This window comes from Caloenas nicobarica, chromosome 16 (assembly GCF_036013445.1).
Source record: "Caloenas nicobarica isolate bCalNic1 chromosome 16, bCalNic1.hap1, whole genome shotgun sequence".
In the NCBI taxonomy this organism is placed as follows: Eukaryota; Metazoa; Chordata; class Aves; order Columbiformes; family Columbidae; genus Caloenas; species Caloenas nicobarica.
Window position 1 is genome coordinate 9,741,983 of NC_088260.1, and position 22,472 is coordinate 9,764,454.

At 37.3% G+C, this 22,472-nt stretch overlaps 1 protein-coding gene across 1 annotated transcript in view; it reads right to left on the bottom strand.

Annotated features, from left to right (window-relative positions):
• Positions 1–1,558: 1,558 nt before the first annotated feature.
• Positions 1,559–22,472, bottom strand: part of SPECC1L (sperm antigen with calponin homology and coiled-coil domains 1 like) — a 67,732-nt gene continuing 46,818 nt past the window's right edge. Inside the window, exons 13-16 of the mRNA XM_065646188.1 lie at positions 21,484–21,586; positions 11,128–11,244; positions 10,763–10,822; positions 1,559–8,564 (exon numbers count right to left, since the gene is read on the bottom strand). Of these exons, the coding sequence (XP_065502260.1) occupies positions 8,475–8,564; positions 10,763–10,822; positions 11,128–11,244; positions 21,484–21,586 (370 nt within the window). The 3' untranslated portion in view covers positions 1,559–8,474. The remainder of the gene's footprint in view (positions 8,565–10,762; positions 10,823–11,127; positions 11,245–21,483; positions 21,587–22,472) is intronic.

Consider the following 22,472-nt stretch of genomic DNA (forward strand, 5'->3'; position numbering starts at 1 on the left):
ATGATAAGAATTTTACCTGAATGTTCTGTAATGCTAACCTAGTTCCTACACAGAATTTAACTGCGGAACAATCAGAACTCCAACATAACACTCCACTGTATTAAATCACAAATCATTATATTGCTGTTGCTTCTGAGTTTTTTATTTTACTATTCCATATAGCTGCTGCTTTTCATTACAGTAAGACCTTTACAAATATTTAACTTATTTTATTATATTCAACCAAAATCACACTTATGGAACTAGTTTCATGTTTTAAACAAAATTCTCTAGTGACAGCTTGGAAGACGACCCATGAAAAAAACTTTGGTTGGGGAATATGATTTCAGTGGATATGGGAAAGCAAAGCTGCAGCCGTACAGACCGTGCAGGTACCACTGGTTTATCATACCTTAGGTCTGACCTGTGTCCCACTCGCTGTTCCTGTCTCGACCTCCAGGTTGCCAATTGCAGGTGTACAAGCCACTTCTACAATGCTGTCATGCACTTGCTACAGAAAAGAAAAACATCTATTTTCTGACATGAGTTTACTACACTAAACTTTAAAAACATTTATTTTAAAAATAAGTATTAAAACTGAAGATCAATGCTTAAAACCAGGATATAAAACCATTTTGAGAACTAAGAAGAGTTTTGTTAAACCACTCACATTCAGGGAGAATATTTCACCTTAAGAAAGGAGAAGTGAGACATTTTCTTGCAGAATAGTATTACTGAGACAGACTTTTCTCGATTGCTGAACGGTCAGAAAATAACACACAAAAATCTAAAAAAAAAAGTTATGTAAGAAATAGTCAGAATTGAAATGCCTATAATAGTCAGTGCAGTTAAGAACAACATTTGAAATGAATAGGAGCTCAGTCCAAACCTCTGGATCCAATTTATTCCAGAGCACTTGAAACTGAAGCTCTAAAACAGCATTTGAAAACAGTTACCATCCAGGATGATTGAGACCAAATCAGATTTAAGGTGTTCTAGTCTTTGTTTTCACCTGGAAATCTTACTTTTAGGCATCTTACTTAAAAATACTCTGAACTGTTCCCAATCCCTCCCCAGCCCAATTCCTTTAGAGAAGGAGAGGGAGCAAGTGAGTACACATTCACGCATTGCCTTACTTGGGTTGGGTTAAGTAACATTTACATAATTCTAACCCTGCAATGTATTACAGAAGTTGCTTAAACGGAACATATTCACTGCAGTTCCTTTCTCTGCTACTCATATTCAAGACTAGGGCAATGCAGGCTAAGCAGATGCCTTAAATATGTACCTCTTATCTAGGGTATTCACAATCTTATAATTTAAAACTCTTTAGGGGTACATGCCATAAAGTATCCGCTGGTACACCAGAAGAGACATGACTTCCAAAAAATCATGAGGTTATGTGTATGCAAATCATTCTCATGCACTTCTCATCCACAGCGTGTAAACCTCCACAAACTACTTCCTGTAACGTTTACTCCTGAAAAACCACAGTGCCAGAAATAGCATTCCAATATTCCCTTTTGTAGCAGCTTCACTCAAGAAAACAAACACACATTTTGCTATTTGCAAGCTTTATTTCATGAATAATTAAGAAGAAAACATGGCAACATTGGCAAATGGAAGGCATACATACTAAATACTCATACAGAATACATTATGGAGAAAGTAAATGCCCAGATCTTTAGTGGTCCTTGCAAACTAAAAGCATATTGGTCCTCCAAAAGGTTTAGCTTAAAATATGCTTGCTGACCGTCTAAGTTCCAATGATTAACAGCTTGTGCCTTTCAAAACAGAAACAAGGTGAAATACAATTTGAACATACTTCCAAGTTTTCCTCAAACCTGTATTTCTCAGCTCTAACCAGAAGCAAACAAAATGTTGGTTTTCCTCCATGCCTTTTAAACGTATAGGCTAATACAGCACTAAGCATTCAAGATGCAAGCACTCCTTGAAACATGTTCAGTTTCATTAAGAACCTGCATAGGTACATATATATATACACACATGTACATATGCGTGTGTACATATATACATTTATGTAAAATGTCTCTATATATGTAAGATGTTTATATATGTCAGTGTGTGTGTAAACCTTTTCAAAGAGTTCTGAAAAAAAAAAAAATACTTGTTGTCTAGAAGAATTACTAAACCCATACACATATTAAGTCAGTCTAACAGCTGTTCCAAGGGAGTATAGAACCAATACAAAGCAGAAAAGCCAGAGAGATGAGAAGAGCTTGTAAAAATCACTGCTTTTTACATCATCTTTAAAGACCATGGAAAATGAGCTTTAAATTAGCTATTTAGGAGATATTAGTACTGGCTGCAGTGTCATCTCAAACGAGGTTAGTCCTTATCCAATATGCTGCTGAGACATCGACAAAATTCTGTTCTTTCATGGAGTCCAAAATTCACCATTCTGTTCTGTCAATTCTGCCTCACACCTGAACTGAAAGTACCCTCACCCAAGGGTTGGAGGGTACCAATTAATGCCCTTCTGACTTTGATCTGGAGAGTTGTCCAATATTAAAAGGGATCACTGATTTATTTCATACACATCCAACAACTCCTGATCATTACTGACCTAAAGTGAACTTACGGTCTGGAGGCTAACTAGCCTATGCTTTGTTTAGTAGTGTTATACTTTCTTTGCACTAGATAGCATACAGAAATAACATTTCTGCCCCCCAAAAAGCCTTCAGATATGCATAAAAGTGCTACTTAAAAATAGTAAAATCGACCTTATAATATAAGTAAAACCAAAAGTTTCTAACAAACTGAAATGTTGTAAGTCACAGGGATGAATTACTTGAGCACATTACATGTACTTGTATCCTCTTTAGTGAACTGATTCCCAAGTAATCACCCTAATTGAACACAAGCAATAATTGGAAACCAGTAAAAGCATCCAGAGAAATTTCAACAATGGAACAAAAGAAAAGCCTCTTTCTCCCCATTTGTTGAAATCAAGTTCAGAACCAAAAATTGACTGCTCCATTATTGCAAATGCAGTGTGCTGTCAAAACTGGTCAGTTCATGAACTGTGGAACCAGAACTGCCAACGGCTCCTCTGCAGCAGGAAATGCCCACTGGGTTTCCGAACTACCATATAAATACACTAGTTACATGCCATTAAAATAAGACATACATCACTAGAATGAAAATGCACGCAATATGTTGTTATGCTGGGGCACAGTAAGTTTTAAGCCTTGACTTCCCCAAACAACTTGTTCATATTCTAGAACTCTATGCAAAATACAAAAGCCTTAGAAAAGTGCAACAAAACTAGCTTCATGACATTTTTCTTTCCGTTTCCATAAATACAATCTCATAAAAAATATTATTAAACAGAAGCATACTTCCCAGGGGAGAACAAACGCACCACATTTCAGCTTTGAGTAAGTGATTTTGGCTAAACTGAAACCCCCTGACAATAGGGGATTAAAATGAAACCACCTAAATCACATCGGGCTGCCAACTTCTGCCAAAAGCCGACCCTATCATTTTGCATCCACAAGTCCTGCTGGAACTAATGGGCACTTTATGTGCAACTCTGTGGCAGGCAGGGGCCTAAGGGTAAGGAATATTGCAAGTAAAAGATAAATGTCAGTTGGAAGAAAGTCATCTGGTATTCACAGGTTTTACTGAAGTTTCAGTGTGAGGAAATAATCCTATTAGTGCAGAATGAATTAATTTATGGGGGCTAGGATAGTGGCCTTGTCAAACTCAGTTCAAGGGGTGTTGCATCCCAAAAAGTGGTAAGCACAAATACATACGGAAAAAAATACACTTTAACAGAAATCAGAACTGTACAAACCTTGATTTTTTAAGTTATTTAGCATTAATTACCAAAAGCATACTTGCTACGTATTCCAGATGCTTAACATCTTGGCTTTGACAATCATGAAGTGTACTACAACGCTGATACTGAAACCATAGGGAATACAAGAGAAAAAACTCAGAGGAATGGAGGACTGGGAATGCTCAGCAAGCCAGACAGTAATTTAGAACCCATCCAACCACTGTCCTTTGAAAGCAGAAATACTACTGGAGATACCTTTCTAAATAGGGGCAATTAAATATATTAAGAGATGTCTACAAGCCCTTAACTCATTTAAGGAGTTGATAATTTGAGGGCAAGCACACCTGATGGACACCATGAGCCGTATGGGAGAGCGGAGCAGCTCTAATGCATGTACCAACCAGCACACACGACCTCGGGAAAGCCCGGAGCCAGGTCCAGCACTTGTGGATAACAGCCACGCTTTAATACCACTTTTCACCAAATCATTTCTCAAACTGGTTACTGTTCCTGAGTACTCATACACTAATGCTAGCTTAAAGAAAGGAGTTGCAGAAACAGAGCTTGGCAGAACGTGAAAATAAAACAGAAATATTTAACAAGTCAAGGGAAGGACCACAGACAAACTATACAGTTAAATCAGTCTGTACATGAACACCACTATTTAAAAATCCTATTTCTTAGGCCACCTCAGCAAGAGTATTACAACAGGCAAAAAATAGTACCAAGGTGTACAACTGGATTCCTTCCCAGAAGAATTCTGCCCCTTAATAGCTCACTCTCGATGCAGTTAAGCTGGGATTGTATTAGTTGCAAGAGGCAAATAAGAAGTCACCACATGAGTCACATGAACAGAGTTTTAAAGGCTTAACTTCAGCCTATGCATAGCTTCATGGCAGCCCTCCAAGGGGGCAGCTTTGGAAGATATTGTCACATTTCAACTGAAAAACAGATAGCGTTCCCAAACCGGTCCCAAGCAGAACACAAAGTAAGAAAAACACCTCCCAAGCTGTCCATATCTCTAGCTTCCTAAATAATCTTGTTTAAAACTAGGCTATAACAACATTTGTACCTTGGACCAAAACTGTACAGAAATAGAGAGAATTGAGTAAAAGTAATTTTTGTCAATGCAAAAGATGCAGAATCCAAATGTCTGAAGTGTTGAATCTGGGAAGTGAAAAAAATGATAAAAATTAAACATTGAGATCATTAACAGAAATGAGATGCTAATGAGAATTTTTAATCACAGCTACAAAATTCTTAAGGCAGATCCTCAGCAGTTTAAAGCACTGTACTGTGAGCATCATTAGAGCAAGGGGCAGAATAACCTCTGCTTATGCATGGAAAACCAGAGTACAACTGCTGCCAGTGGTATTAATATGAGTTAACACCAGTACATCAAAGCCAAGTTCATTTAGTTCTGGCAAATTAAAGGGACCCTAAAGCATGATTATAGACCTTACAGAAACACATCATCAGTGGAAATATTTTACAATATTGCAGACAAAAAAAAAAAAAAAGATAAATGCTACATTTAATTTGAGGAATATATTTCATGCGAAAGAGAAAAAATACTTTAAAATCAGAATATGCTGTAACTAAATACTATATTCTGGATAATCTATCCATAAACACAAATTCAAAAGGGAAAATTTCACTCACAATTTTTCAGAGGCATGAGAATGAGAGATCTTTGTGAGGGCCACTGACATTCACACCAGAGATCCTAAATTAGTGTTTCTATTTAAATATACAAGACAACCAAATCAAACTGGATCAAACTAAACCAGCTGTAAACCAAATCAAGAGTAATCCATTCTGAAGTCACCTCCGTTCTGTTATTGTTAGATACTCTGTATCAAAACTTCTCTGACAGAATTTTCCTGAATAACTAAAATGGCATATTTCCTCCCATCCCTTCTTTTTTTGGTAAAGAAAACCCCAGAATTGTTCATTCAGCTCATTGCTGATGACAGGATGACAACTAGACGAACCAAACACACATCTGGTTCTAAAGGGACCTCTCTGATCTATGGAAATGTTCCAGGAAAGAGGACCCAGCAGATGATACAGCTGTATCTGCAGCACTATGTTCAACAAGTCCATTTGGTCACCCATCCCACCCCTACAGCACAGGCATTTGCAAGGCACATATTAAAATGCAATAATATAAACTGATGATAAAATATTTGTCCTTTTTGTAGTACATTCAGAAATATTGTCTAGATTAAAAAGGAAAGTAAATCAGCATAAGCTTGCACTTCATATGTACAAAAACCAGGCTGTTTCAGGATTAACTATGAGTAGGAACCAAACAGAACAGTATCATCCACGTCTGGAAGGGCTACGGCTATTCTTCCTCTTGAAAAATGTAATGCTATTTGAAACTTCAGAAAAAAACATGTTGTAGAGTGCACCAGGGCATTATGTTTGGTTTAGATCTTCCATTGCTTCATTTCTGCCACTGGGACAGCTGTGCAGCATCTTACATGTAAAGGCTCAGATACATCATTATAACAAAAAAAACTTCTTCACGGAGCCTGATATTCCTTTATTGCTAATAAGACTATCCTTACTGAAACTTATTTGAAGAAATGAAGTAAAGATTTTTTTTTTAAGAAATATGCAGGAGAGGAAATTGTATTTCAGGCTTTTATTAAAATCTGTTAATGAAGATTTTTCACTTGAAGCCTCTCTTGTGACAATTGTCTTTAGATTACGTTGGCTCTTTAAATGCACCAATTAATAGAGAGTATCTAGCTACTTTTAGGGTTCTAAATAACTGTAAGAATGTACAAGACACCACTGCTCTGAAAACTTCTCCAAAGGCCCTCAACATGGATTAAGTAGTAATTTTGCAAACTTTTGTAATTCTCACAGGCACATATCAATGGAAGCGTATATTTTTAGATAATGTTAGCTGCTAGAGACATACTGAATTATTACTCTTCACATGGGCTATGTTCTTCAGATGACAGGTTTTTGCATTTGGCAATCATTTTGAGTTAAATCTGTGCTTTTATACCATGATGAAGTTTCACAGATGCCAAGCACAGTTGCACTCACTGGGTTAACATCTATGACATTCAAACTGTCCTTAACAGTCATAAGAGCATTATAGGAATGGCAGATTAATTTTCTTTATAACAGGGTTACTGTGTTGAAAGAGCATGTGCTTATAAATAGCAGTTGTTACAGAATCACTTCTAAAGTAGGCTTCTGCTTAATATTAATGAGAGACGTTCAACTGTGGCTTAACTGCTGCTAAGTATTCGGAAAACTAAGAGGCAGAAGCAATGATAGAATGAAGTCTTCCCTTGATTTGACAAACAAGATTACAACATCTTATGACAAATGGATATGAAATTATTCTGAGCCATTAACATTCTGCACGAGGCCCTGAAGTGCCAGGATGTATCAATTCAATGATCACTAAGGCACTTACTTGAACTGTTTTGCCAGAGAACCGTTACATGAATTCAGGTACATTTTAGGAAAATAGAAGTTGAGCAGACTAAAGTTTCTCAATTCCTTGTGACAGTGAGTAATTTCCACGCAATGTTCAAGACTACTGGGTGTATACACATGACATCAGTTCCTCCATAGTTCTTGTTAGAGAATGCCTCACCTTCTGTCAGTCAGATGAGGATGTGCAAGATCAACGAAAAACACACAGAAAACATGGCAAAGCTGGATTTTCAGACAAACCACTTCATTATTACATCTTATTGAAAATATCTTCTCTGCAGAGGAAATGCTATCCCAGTTCCAAAATTCTACCACAGAAATCCATGACGTTTGCTCGTATTGCTGTAGAGTAAAGCCTGGGGTAGCTGTGCATGCTATACAGGCAAAGGAGGAAGAGGAGGAAGAACAAGCTGTACAAGGGTTGATTATCAATTCATTTCCGTTATAATGGAAGCACAAGGAGTTTGGACAGATTCCTTGAAGTATAGCATACCCTGAAAACCAGGAGCTGTATGTGCTAGTCTTTACAATCCATAAGATAAAGTTGGAAGCCACATCACTGTGACAGAGGTAGGCTTATAACGAAGCTTTAGAATGACGAGTTCTTCTGTGCCAAAGTTTTCGAGGTATCAAGAGCACTTTTGCACTCAATTTGTCATTATGGAACAAAAGCTTGTTTTCCTAGAATATTGTGCATATTTAAAAGAAGGGAAAATAGCTGTAAAGGAAGTAACTAAACTACCATTAAGAACTCTACTGTATCGGGGTCATATGCTGTGGGTAGAATATTCAGACTCTGTGGTATCAGAACGCTAGAGAAAGTTCAGTAATACGATGCCATGTTATCCTTTTCCTTCTCAAAGCTTGAGCTGTACATTCAGTCTCTTACATGCTAGAGGATCCATTCATCTCACTCTCCTAGGAAAGAAAGCTTCAGGAAGTCTGGCCGGAAAGGCAGCACGTAAGTAGTCCAGGCTCTTTAGGTTACATAATTAACGTGAATAGCTTAATAACTTGGGTTATTCCAAGCACTGTGGTAACAAGTTCTTGCTTTTAAACTGTTGTTTCCAGGCTTAGTAGCTGAAGCAATCTGAGGCAATCCAGGATAGTGTCACTGAAGTTTGAGGAGACTCAAATGTTGCCAGTTTTCAGTGAAATGGGGATTAGCATTTCAGCAAGATTTCCATCTGGTAGCCCATGGATCTGTTGAATTATTAGGGTTTCAGGTTTCAAAGTATTTGTAAATGGCTGTAACATACAGCATGACATTCTGCCAGTCTGGACGCTCAGTTCGCACCATTTCATTGATGTCCTGTCACAGAACACAGATTGGTCAAAATCAGGAATGATAACCTTGTGAGTAATGCAGTAGAGTTTTTACAAATTCCTGGGAATAGTAAATCTGTAAAGCTTCCACAATTTAAAGTACTGATGAAGAATGCTCTGTTTTCTTCCATACATCTTTATATTACTTAACAAATGTAAACAGCTATGAAAAGCATATCTGTAGGTAGGTATTTTGTTGACTTAAGATCGCAAAGCGTAATGCTGTGCATACTTGAGTTGTCCCCCACTCAGTACAACTAGTATAGTAGTCAAGACTTGAGTGTTCACGTTCCCCTACACCAGCCTCGCAAGTCAACACCATTTACCCCAGTACTGTGAGTCACAGCATCAAGGCTCAGACAGTAACTGAAGCTCAAGTTAAAAATTCCTATCAGGGTAAGAGTCAGCATCAATAAATAATTGAATCTCATTTTAGATTTCAGCAGACTACTGAACTTCAGATTACTTTCTACATGTTTTTGTGTAAAGAGGCAAGGAAGAGGCAAGTTTACTACCAGTTTGAGTACATCCAGGAGACAAAGCAATCAGTTTGTGTCTAACGGAAAGACTGGCTCTCATGTATTTCATAGTAACACTATACCAGATTGGCTGTGAATAAGCAGGGTAAACAAAGCCTAATCTACCCTTTTCAGCACATGTACAAAGGAAAACATAGTGATGTAGTTTCTAATAGCTTTTGTTTACTGCAAGGGTCTATTTTGTAAGCTTTGGGTCCAGGAACCTCCAGAACTCAAAAAAAGAGAAAGTAATTTTTTAAACTCTCCATGGGAAAGTAGCCAAACACTTTCTTATTCAGGGAACAAATAACTTCCCCTTACCTTACCACTACTATTTACATACACTGGATTTCACACCCTTTTTCATCCTCTACCTATGCAATATGGACAAGGAAAAAAAATCCACAAACATACACATAATACACATTGTGTATGCAGGTGTGTAAATAGATACTAAATCCTTACAAGGATACAAATTGCATTTAGAAGGTTTAATTCCATTCAATTTGTCTTTTTAGAGTATCCGTAATAAAGTACACTACAAAAAGAAAGGACCGGCAGCAACCATTTAGATTAAAGCTGAATTATGTAAGAATCACTGTAGTTATTTTCCACAATCTAGTTCTTACATGAGCACTTGGTAAGAAACTTCCATGTTTCAAATCACTGACAAAGTCAAAGTACTAAAGCCCAACTGCCATTGTCAGCAAATACAATGCTGGTGGGGGTAAAGGCTCTATCAGGATCAAGGAAAGCATTATTTTAAAAAAATATCTGACTTTGTTGTATTATTAGTTGCTAACTATAGCAGCTTTGTTAGAATTTAGGTTACAAAAGTATTACTTCAGTATAATTTCTGATCCTGACAAGTTTAGCTGAATTTTTGTGATTATTATCACAAGGGCTTGGGATACTCCCAATTCTATACCTTCAGAAATCTTTCTTTTCTAGTAAATACTACACTATTGAAAATGAATTCTTTTAAGCTAAAATTTGTACAAGAAAGCTTACTATAAACAACAATTGGAAAAAAACTTTCAATTATTTACAATGATGACAAATTAAAAGTCTAAACTTAAGAGTTAAAATCTTGACTCATACTACACTGAGCAAAAGAAGAAATTACATATCCTGATTTGTATTCCTAGAATTAAAAAAATACCAACAACCAACCACCACCAACAAAAAACCAAATAATTTGTAAGTAGGTCAGAGACGGGAAAGAATGAATAAATTCTTGAAGATTTTAGCACATAACTACTCAAGTTATTCTCAAATCCATTGCCTTTACTATTATTTCTTATGGTATTGAGAGGCAGTTTTGGTGAATCTTCCTTTTACGGCTGCAGAGTTTACCTGCTCTAGGCTATCATGCTGTTGCCTTTGCTGCAGCAGCTGGAGTACAGGTCTGTGTCTCAGTCACTATTTAATGCAAAAAATACGTAAGCTTAAGTTGACAACAGTGGGTTTATTAAACAAAGCAATGAGGTAAGGAGGATCGTTTCTGCTTTTCAGTCAAGTATGATTCAGGGGCAATAACCTCTAGCTGAGCTCATCTACTGCTATTTTGGAGTATAAAGCATTAAAACCTTTCAAAAGTACAAAAAAGAATAATTTGATTTTTATAAATGGGACATAATTCATTCAGGATGCATTTAAAACTTACCAGAGTAGATTTGATGCCAACACTTTCGGCTGCCTGAAAAGCCAAAGTGAAGTTTCTTCTCTGTATAAGATATAAAAACATGTTAGAATCCAAGGAAATACTATTTCAAACATAATAAAATGGTGTTAATAAAGTTCACAGTAATGCTGCTACTTTTGCTTCAGATGGAGTCTGTAATTTAACCATAGTAATTTTAAAAGAGGAATGAACATGTCCTGTTATCATCTAAAGCAGTTTGAAGTGTTTCAATTATGATTCCTAGTAATACTGGGTTTTTTAGAACTCCAATTTGTTCATCATTCTTTATTAACCCATATTAGCTATATAGTCTCACAGTCCCAGTAATGGGATTTTTAATGTCGTACCTTGTCCTGGCTGTTTAGTTCTTGATAGGGAATATGTGCTGGGAGGTAAGTATGGAGGACTGCGCAGAAAGCCAAGCCATCATTCCAGCTACTGCTGAAGTTTGTTATGTCGATATTCTTGAAGGGAAAAAAATTATAAACAACATTAAAAACAATCTAATAAGTACTGGTTCTACCAATCCACTAATACTCATGTTTTTGTTAATACCTTTGAAGAAACCAGCAGAGAATGCAAACAGCCTAATATTAAAGTCCTGTGGTAAGGAACCAAAACCCACTATTGCAGAGAACAACCAAAAAAATTAGTGATAAGAAAGTTATCTTGTATATTAATTCCAGGTAATATCAAGCTCCTCCCCTGCCCTCAAGTGCAAAATATGTGTGTTAAAAGGTATAAAACTGTTACAACAGTACACACCAAGATAGAAAAGCAAACAAGCTAGAGACGTATGCCTCAAATCCTTTAAACAGACTGTCTGGTAGTATCTCTGTTAATTTAAGATTTTACTTTTCTGTTTCTGCTGCATTAATATCCAGATAAAATTTCTAACAGATGAGGACAAATATTTACTCTTCTAAACAAACCATTTCTATGCAGAAACGTATGCGAACAAGATCACAAACAAAAAAATAAGTTTCAGTTGGAAATAAAGAGGTTCCAACAGATTTAACACTGACAGTGGCAGGGAATCATCGTCTTTGGGATTGGAACTGAAATAAAAAAATGCAGTCTTGTGCTCTTGATCTTTTAGTTCCAGTGGGAAACACAGTGGCACTGGGAAACGCATCTCCTGAGACTGTATGGATTATTGTAAAAAGAGTCAGCCCAGTCCAAAAGGGTGATGAACAAGATGCCTCAGTGACCTTTTAAATGACTGTATCCTTGGCTGTTGGCAGTCAAACAATAGTAAAGCAGCTAAGTGGATAGCAGTCAGTTTAAACTTTAATTAATAAACAACCAGTAACAACAACTTGCAGTTTATCTTCTAGACCTTTATAGAGAAATACAAATATGCTTTAATATCTAACTCACTTAACTGGGCTTAAATAGAAGTTCCCTACTCAGTTTTTCAAATTTTAATGTAGCAGGAACTGTAACCTCCAGACACAGAGCTGCAGAAACACAATCACACAAGTCAAACTTTCACCTGACAGCAATGTAATAGTCGTCACCTGTCTTTGACAAGACACTGAAATTCGTCTTTCCTAATGCAGAAAAGTCCACCAGGAATCAGTGTTACTGTGCCCAACGGTCTGAGAAGGCAGTTATATTTCTTGTCAAATGAATTATTTGGATTACAAATAGAAAACAACTGCAATCCCCTCCAACAGAGGAGAAAAAAAACACAACAAACAAACAAAAACCCAAACAACACTAAAGGCAATTTCTAGAAGAATGTGAGGGAAATCTCCGTTTCCTGCTCAGCTTTAGCACTTTTTACACAAAGTCCACCAAAAGCAGGTTCAAGCTCGGGTGACGTAAGCGTACGTGCTGGGGCTCACGGTGCCCAGGCAGTGGTCTGAGCCTCCCAGACGGAAACGGCATTGTTGGAGACCCCAGTCTGTGGGAACATGTTCCTTGCACAGCTTCCTCAAGCCACAGGGGTGGGAAAATTTAAAAGAAAAAAAAAAGAGAAAGAAGCTCTCCCTCCTTTCTCCTCAAGAGACAGGAAATTGGATTTAAATTAATGCTTGGTTAAAACTTTTCCAATGTTACTTAAGTTAGGCAAACAAATGCAACACACAGTACAAGGCTTTAAAGAAAAAAAGTATCAGATTGTTAAAGCAAATAAATTCCTACTTGTGTCTGTTTACAAAGTTACTTTTTGAAAAGCTCTTTCCCTCTACCCTGTAACCAGTAATGTCTCGGATCACATCTGGATCAAGAAGATGGATAAAGACCGAGAAAGGTGCTTTTTCTTGTCACAGTCATCTGTAGCAAGCTAGTTTTAAAAAAATGAATGTGAATGATCATTTTTGCTTTGTTATGCAATCTACAGAGGGAGGAAAACTCTGTCCTGGTTTTCACACCTTGGCTGAAATATTCTCTCCCTTTCCCCAGGATGGCTGAGTGATGTGGAAAAGGGAGGAGAAGAGATGTACATTGGCATTGTCGCAGTTCAGTTAAACAAGGGTCTGCTCAGACATACACGCATGCATGGAGACAAACTATTAAAAAAAAAATCCTATTAGTTAAAGCTACTAAAGAGCATCAGCAAATTTTTAAGGATAGATATGGCATCCTTTATTAAAGTAAGGATGAATGCTGACGCATTGCTGAACCTGATTAATGGTTTCTAACACATCAGTGTCCAACCTAGTGACTTAATGCTGGATATAATTTCAATAAGTACCTATTGAATTTGTATTATTGCAAAATATACTCTATTTACCATAGACCAGGAGTCCACTAAAGCCAGTCACTGTACAAATAAAGTTTGATAGTACCTTGCCTCACAGAGCTTAAAATGTCTTTTTTCTCTCCCACATTGCCCTACGAATTTCATAGCAAGCACAGCAATATTTACTTGAAAATTTAAGAGTTTGAGCCTAAACACCAGCATCGCTGAAGCACAGATGAGAGCTCAGTGCTGAAGCAGCCTTCAGAGTGAGAACAGTAGTGTATATTAGAAACGAGGGAGCACAGAGAAATGAGAAGCAAACAATGGAATACTTATAAAGCAATGAGCTGGAATAATGATCTTTAAAACAGTCAGGATGGACAGCAGGCAAGAATGCACCCATCAAAATTGGAAAATAGGATGCTGCAGTGATATGTATAAGATCCTCAGAACCCACATCTGAGGCTTGATCGTGTGGATGAAGGAAGACTTGTTCCCAGAATATATGAAGAAAGAAATTGCAAGGTATCAAAACAGTCTGGAGGCACTAGAAAACAGACCAACAGAACAACTGGGGCTGAAGACAGAACTCTTTACATGAGGTAAAAGCCAGGAGAAGTGTTCGCCTCCAAAATCTAGAGACATTTTTCATAGTTTTTTAAGTGTATTCCCTCGCCCCAACATGTAAGCAAGAAAAACAGTTGTGCTGAAAAGGGTAAATTAAGCTAAGCCAAAAGAAAGTAATCTTCCCTTAAACATTATTAGTATAAACTAAAAATTTCACTTTACATATTAGTAGCATCCACAGAATGTTGAATTTTGAATGCAAATATTGGGAAAAAAGGCCACTTAAAAGAGTTCATCTACAAATTTGGTAGGTTCTGAAAAAGAACTTGGAATATCCCATTATTCTAAATCTTCCTGCAGGGTCCAGCTTTTATTATTAAGACGACAAACAGAAAACAAACCCATCATCCAAGAATCTTAATGTATTCAGAGAAGCTGAATTAAATACAACGGAAGGAAACAATTAAAAGGGACTGGTTTCTGTTTCCAATTGCTCTGATCATTATGAAGTATTATTACCTCTCAGACTGCAAAAGTATAATATTGGTCAGACAATAAAAAACAAATCTAGAAACTGGACAGATTGTCATTTAAATTGGAAATTTAATTTTTTATGTAGGGCTTTGAGCACATAACTGGCACATTTAAATACAGCACAGTTTTATTTCCCAAATGCTTTTAACTACTTGTGGTTTTTTGAAAAAGCTTGGTCAGTATAATGAAATCAGTCTTGCATTAAGCTCTTATTTCTCAAAGAATTGACGGTAAACAGAACACAAGCCTAAAATCTCTGACATTATTCCTTCTTTGTTACTGCTTTTATTAAGTAATTGGCTCTATTAAGAGAATTCTGCTGGAATCTAATGCAAAATTTTTCTTCAAGCCATTTCAGACCACAAAGTATCAAAGCAAATGAAGGACATACTTTCAGATAAATTGTCAAATGAAGAATAGGCCTTTCTAGAGATAGGTGAACTAGGAGGAGATTTATCAGTCCTTGTCTACTGATGTTCCATACTTTGGATGGGAGCGAAGTCACCTCAAGTATTTGGGAGAGTTTTTTTTAAAAAAGGTAATTCTAACAAAAGGAGTTAATCAACAGGCTGCTGTCATTAAAAAAACCAAAACCAAAACAAAAAACCCCAACAACCCAGGAATAATTAAAAAAAAAAAAAGTTAAAAATTTGTAAGACTTTTCTAGAGACAGAGCATAAGAATGTAACATTTTACAGAATCAGACCAAATTCTATAGTCCATTCTACAGCCATGACAAAGAGGGGAAAAAAAAAATGGCAGGGGAACACCCTGGTGGATCCACAACCCAAAAGCATTTCAAGCATGACTCAAGCTCCTATTAAGCTGCAAAGTGCAGAGCAGGAGCAGTTACCACAAAACAAGTATTCCCTTGCCGCTCACATAGGAAAAAAACCCAATCCAAACGAACAAAAAGAGTAAGAAGATTCTTCCTGAAACGAGGTTGAAATGTAATAGGAACATAATGATCCATCAGCTTAGGCTGAAATACAATAGCGGTTAACCAGTAAATGCACTGGATTTGAACATGAATCAGAAGGGTATCCTTGCAGTAAAGAAGGCAAACTGTATCTGGAGCTGCATCCCATGTAGGGGAAAGGGACCTGGGGGTCCTGGTGGACAGCAGGATGACCATGAGCCAGCACTGTGCCCTTGTGGCCAAGAAGGCCAATGGCATCCTGGGGTGTATTAGAAGGGGGGTGGTTAGTAGGTCCAGAGAGGTTCTCCTTCCCCTCTACTCTGCCCTGGTGAGACCTCATCTGGAATATTGTGTCCAGTTCTGGGCCCCTCAGTTCAAGAAGGACAGGGAACTGCTGGAGAGAGTCCAGCGCAGGGCCACAAAGATGATGAAGGGAGTGGAGCATCTCCCTTATGAGGAAAGGCTGAGGGAGCTGGGTCTCTTTAGCTTGGAGAAGAGGAGACTGAGGGGTGACCTCATTAATGTTTATAAATATATAAAGGGTGGGTGTCACGAGGATGGAGCCAGGCTCTTCTCGGTGACAACCAACAGTAAGACAAGGGGTAATGGGTTCAAGCTGGAACACAAGAGGTTCCACTTAAATGTGAGAAGAAACTTCTTCTCAGTGAGGGTGACAGAACACTGGAACAGGCTGCCCAGGGAGGTTGTGGATTCTCCTTCTCTGGAGACATTCAAAACCCGCCTGGACGCCTTCCTGTGTAACCTCACCTAGGGGTTCCTGCTCTGGCAGGGAGATTGGACTAGATGATCTTTCGAGGTCCCTTCCAATCCCTAACATTCTGTGATTCTGTGATCCCTGAGGGTGCAGCCAGCAAACTGGGGGATTCGTACACCCTGCTGGGCCCTTGCCAGTCTATATGTGGAATACTGTATAGAGCTTTGGTCCCCTCAGTTCAAAATAGTCATTGAAGAATAAAAAAGGGTCCAGCAGAGTTCCCAAGATGGTTAGAGAACTTGACAGACGAAGAAAGTTTGAATGCATTTAGTTTACTTCAGCCTACAGCAGCTCCTGGAGAGATGTAATCAGATTCTTCCAATGCCTAAAAGGCAGTTACAGAGAAGATGGAGGTAATTTCCTCACAAGGACACACGGTGACAGGACAAGATGCAACAGCAATAATTTCCTTCCAGGGAAATTCTGTCTGGACATAAGAAGAAAAGTCTTAACCATGAAACAATTCAGCACTGGAATAGGTTGCCCAGAGAAGCGGAGGGATCTCCCTCACTAGAAACATTCTGGGCTGCTTAACAGGGCTCTGCAAACATCAGTCAAAGGTCTCTCCCAAACTTTTCTAGAATTCACAATTTTAAAGTGTTCTTAACCAGTGTAGTGCTAATTTTGAAATTGTCTCCTACTACTTTTTGCAATAATCCTAAATTAACTGAGGGTGTTCTGTAGTCAGTGAAAATATCTTCTTTTAAAAAGCAAGAAACAGATATCAACTATTATAACCCAGTAATTCAACTATCTTCCCCCTCCACCCCGAAAACTCCACAGCTAAAAAATCCCACGAACACACACACCAAAACACTACAGAAAACAATGGTTTCTAATTTATAGTTACAAACTATGAAGAAAGTTATTTTAACTCTCTCTTCAGTGGACATATCCACAGCTGTCTTCAATCTCCCTGAGCTATGTATATCGCAGTTGCAGCAGAGGAGCATTCTGCACAGCAGCTATTTCTCCATCCCTTGCTCTGCGCAAGGAGGAAAGGTTCCCACATCCTAACACAGTTTGGCTCACAAATGAGACAGAACATGGAGAAAATAAAAACATGCATCTGTGTCTCTGATGTATTAGTTAATGACCTAAGTGGGCTGGGAAAGGAAATGCATTAATATGATTCTGTACTATAATATATTGAACCATTGCAACAAGATTTGAGGGTTAAGTGTACAGACCTTGGCAGGCTCCTTCCCATGGCAGAAATCTACTATTAAAAAGCTTTTAAAGACACAACACACACACAAGAGTATCCATTTAAAAAAATCAGAAAGGTAAACTACAAAATAACTGCTATCCACGCTCCATTGAATCAGGACTCACAGATTCTCAAATCATGGATTAAAGCTGATGCTATCAGACCTTCTGGCAGTAGACGAGAATGAAAAAGTAGTTCCAGAATAGACTGAGCAGCAGTCCCAACTACTGCCTCTTTAATCCCAGCTTCCACAAAGGCAGTAAATAGCAAATATAAACTATCAAACCCCTTAAATATTGACTGTTAATGTTTATTTCCCTATGAAAGACATGTTATTTTTCAGTTTTGGCACAAAAAACCCCCATAAAAGGAGTAGTCATTCTCAGAAAAAGAACAATAATAGCTTCAGACATTAACATTTGAAGCACTTACAGAGATACAGACAGTTTCATAATTTATTCTATTTTTTTTCATAATTAAGTCTAACAAGTTGACATTTCTCTTGTATCAGAATCCAATCCAAACAGAAAAAGGAAGTTTGTCTTTCCTTAACTCAACAATTTTTGGCTAATGCATCACAGCTTGAACCAAGGAGAACAGTGTTTTGGCAGCCTGATCACTCTGATGAATCAAGAAGCCAGCACCAGGGAACTCATCCACACCCTGGAATCGCTATCGAACAGAGGCTTACGTAAGTACACAGTCTTGGCCTCTTTTGTGCTTTTAAAAAAAAAAAAAAAAAAATCAATATAATACCTTGAGTAGAATATGAACTAGCTTAGTGTTGAAAAAGACATGTATATAAGAACAGGTGAAAAAAAAAGCAACCTGAATCATCTTTTACCTTTGGCTTTGTTATTCTACACATATTACTTGGGTAAAAATGAAAGCACAGCTTGATTTCAAGGTGCATTCAGTACACACACATCTTCAAAAACACTGCTCACCCACTAAAAAAATTGTATTGTTTATTGCTGCCATGTAGATAAGTTTTACATTTTTTGTAAGACATGTAGCTTTGATCTGTACAGGAGGTAAAAATTAGATGGTCTTTCCAAAAAAATAGCATTGCATGAATTAGAGGACAACAACTACAAGGCCACACTAAGGAGGTCTTCCAGTGTATCTGTAATTAGGAGGCATGGAAAGCTTAAAAAAAATATAGTCTGTTCTTGCTGCTATCTTGTGACAATTGCTTTTTTGGTTTCAGACTTCTGGAATTGAATTATCTCATAATGCTGACAAAAATGGAAAATAAATTGAAATATTGCTGTAGATAACAAAGGGTAAGGATGTGTGTATTCTGTTTATTGGTCCCCTTCTTAACACGAAACATGCATGCTCACATCCTTTTTTGGACTTTTATTAGTTGTGTACTCAAAACGAAAGTAGCTGTGTTCCAGCTAGGGTAAATGCTCCATAACAGCTGGATGGGATTACTTTATGCTTTGAAGATATCTGGAATTTATGACAGTTTTATGACATTGCACATATTTTAGAGGAGCCAGGAGGATTCTCTTCTCTCTGGAAAATGCAGCACTTGGCACTGTACTCTGAATCAGTATTTCAGAACCCAAGCAAAGCTAACACGTAACCGAATTTCAAGTATTTTGTGCCTGTTCATCTGAAAACTAATGGTGGTTTGCTCCTCCTTTATCTAAATGCTTAAAAACCCCACCCTTATCTTAAGAGAGCAACTCTCCTCTTTCATGGCTTAGGGATCTGTTCAGCTTCAAATATAATTAAACTCAGCAACTTCGCAAGCGCAATACTGTCTAGACTGAACAGGCTCTAGATGAAAGTTAATACAGAACCTGCCTATTGTTAGTTCTACAATGACCTTCTGCAGATCACTGTTCTCCAAACCTAAGCTTCAAGGAGAAATTCTGCTTGCAAACAACATCCAGGCAGCATGCATAGTAAACCCAACAATATAGTAAGAGAAAAAGCCAGTTTCTCTTCTTTTCATTAGCTATTTTAACCTTATTTTTATTGAGGTACTCTTTAAAAAGTATTAGATTTGGAACACAGTCAAAATATTTGTTTAACAACTACATTTCAATAAATCTATTCATTTATTCCCTTTTAAATTTGATTGAATAGAGAAAACTGCATAACAAAGTAATTTACTATTTTTTAACAGGGTTAGGTATTAGCTTGTTTATCAAAATGCATTCACGAAAGAACAAGCCTTAAGATACCTTTAAAAATTCTGCTATGTGGAACCATGTATTTGTAGAAGTCATAACGACGGGAAATGCTGGGGATAAAAGGGAACTGTGGCAAAGTATAAAACACTAGGAGGAGATGGAGGTAAGAAAAGGTATCCTGTCAACATTTGAGTGACAAGGAAAGAGAGCTAGAGCACCTTAAGTAGGATTGAATGAGGAAGGGAAATGTTCATTATTCTGATGCTTTCTTACTGCTTGTCAGGTTTGAATCCATGTAGTTTTAAAGTAACATTAAATCTAAGCAAAGCTTCAATTAAAAAAAGAGATCCTTATCTGGTATTGATAACATTGTTGAGATGCCAAATGAATACAATGCTAGATATGTTTAAAACATTACAACTCTGCTAGCATGGTGTTCAACTAGAACTGAATTTCAGAGGATACTGAAAATAATCAAATTCTGTACAACAAATAAATGAAAGATGAGTGTCCCTAAAGCAAAAGACATTCTTCTCCAAAAACTACATATAACCTCCTGATATTATCTTACTCTTTCAAAAGAAGGCATGCATTGGTACTAGAGATGCTATATGCTGTGGTTTCTCAGTAGCAGCACAAGAGAAAGACAGTAGAGTTGTTGAAGCAAGCACAGTAAGTCTCAAAACTTATTCTTCTACTAGTGTTTATAAAACTCAAGTAATTATAAGCAGCAATTATATAAACAAAAGTATGCTCTTGCATATCCACACAACTATAGAATGAAAACTTTGGAATATTTTCTATTACTTTTCCTAACCAGAGAAGGAAGCTGTCAAATTCATCCTTCATTTCAAGACAATATGGGAAAATATTTTTGCATTCAGTTTTAGAGGATTTATAAAGAAATATAACATCCTGCCTTTTTTAAAAATGTGAGGAAGGAGAAAGGCTCTTTCAACAAAGCAGCTTATCCTCAGGAATAGCAGTTTCATACTAGACATGCCACAGGAAGAGGGGGAGGGCTTGTATCACAAGCCTGTCCATTGTACTGAGACACGACTTTTCCTATGGATGGGTGACCATCCTGTTATGCGGCTCTCAACTTCCTCCCGCATTGTGAGTCTCAAGTCATGGAAAGAGTAAAGTTCTTAAACTGAGGATTGTGTTGGGAACTCCAAACACTTTCAATACAAGTTAACCAAACAAATACATCATGGTCAGACTATTAACATCCTGGTTTAGTTTGCTGAAGCCACTATTCTTCTCAAAAAATAATGTAATCAGAACTGTGGATAGTTATCTTGTTAGTCTTTTTGGCTTCTGATAGCATTTGGGCTAACTGAAAAAAGAAGTCTGGAACTGCAATAGAAAGCCAAGTTCAAAATGCAAGACAATGCAACCTTCACAAAACAAACTGTCCCTAAATAGGGACTAAATGGGAGCACATTGAAAGATCAAAAAAACCCATACTAATTACCTATCAAAAAAAAGAAAAAAGCCTCTGAAATCTGAGAAATTGTTCTCTAACTGCATTGGGGAAACATTACTTTAAACCTTAGGCTGCTAAAGTTTCAGTTACAATTTCAAAAGTGCAATCTGTAAAAGGCTGTTTTAAAGTGCCTCAATAGGAGGTCAGCTGCCCCCTTAAGAAAAAAGCTATTATCAACATGGAGCAAAGTGACTAAAGAGCTGTTAACGCTAGTTAGGTTAGGACTTGTAGCGTGTGTTCCAAGAAGAGAGTACAGTACATACCAGTGCCAATCTATGCAGTCAAGTGTGGAGCAGCCTGGTTTATGCCATTGGCAGATTCTAACGTGTTGCAGCTCCAAGTACGCTACGTTAACCAGCTCTACAGTTACCTGATAGCCTTCTGTTTTTTTCTGGCACCACTTCAGCAAGGCGTTTCTCTTGGATCCTCCATATTCTCTTGCTAGGGCAGACAAGGGATCTTTCCTCTCTTCCCTAGGAACAAGGCAGAAGTGCAACTTAGAGCTTGTAGTGTATCTTTTGCAACACAAATACACATTGTAAAAGCTTAAAAAGAAGGACAAATTATTGTCACAGTGAAACAGTAGGGTACAGCACTACTGACTGAAAAACAGAATACATGGAAATACCTGCAGAGACTTAAGCGTTATTTTGGAGTAATTCTTTCATGAGCAAAAATCATCCTTCTTTGTCCTTTAGACTTTTTTCCCCAGGTCTTTCAACCTCAATGGTACTTCTTCTAAGAGTTCAGAAACTTAAACTCACAACATAAGTTCCAGCTTGAACCATTAAGCTAACTCAAGTGACTTTATTTTGTATTTAGAAAGAGAATAAACTGATGTTATCTCTTTTGCATCTCATGGCTGATTACAAATGTCACCTTGAAACAACAACTTTGCATATTAGCAGCATGGCATTATTAACAGAACATTTGCCTGAGATGTGGAGTTCTCCAAAATGATAGTGGAGATCTAACTCAGCTGATCTGCCATTTGGTATACCGGCACAATAAAAGCTATCGATGAATTTCACTTCCAGTCTGTCAAGCTAAGTAATTTTTTTTTCTTTAAAGAAAGATCGGGGAAGAAAAGAATGATCATAACCAAGTTGGCCAGTTTTTCACAAGTCTTACATTACAAGCATCTCTTTACCAGACTTCAGAAATGAGTGCTTAGACTAAAAAAAAATATATTATAGAGGTTAATACTGTTGTACTGGCCTAGTTACATGATTCGGTATTTCTATAGATATTCCAGTGAACAGTCTTTGACAAAAAGACTGGTTATTACACCATTATGGAGCTTAGTTACTGGAGGTGAAGTGTGCCAGCAATTGTTCCTATTTGAAATAATTTCTATTG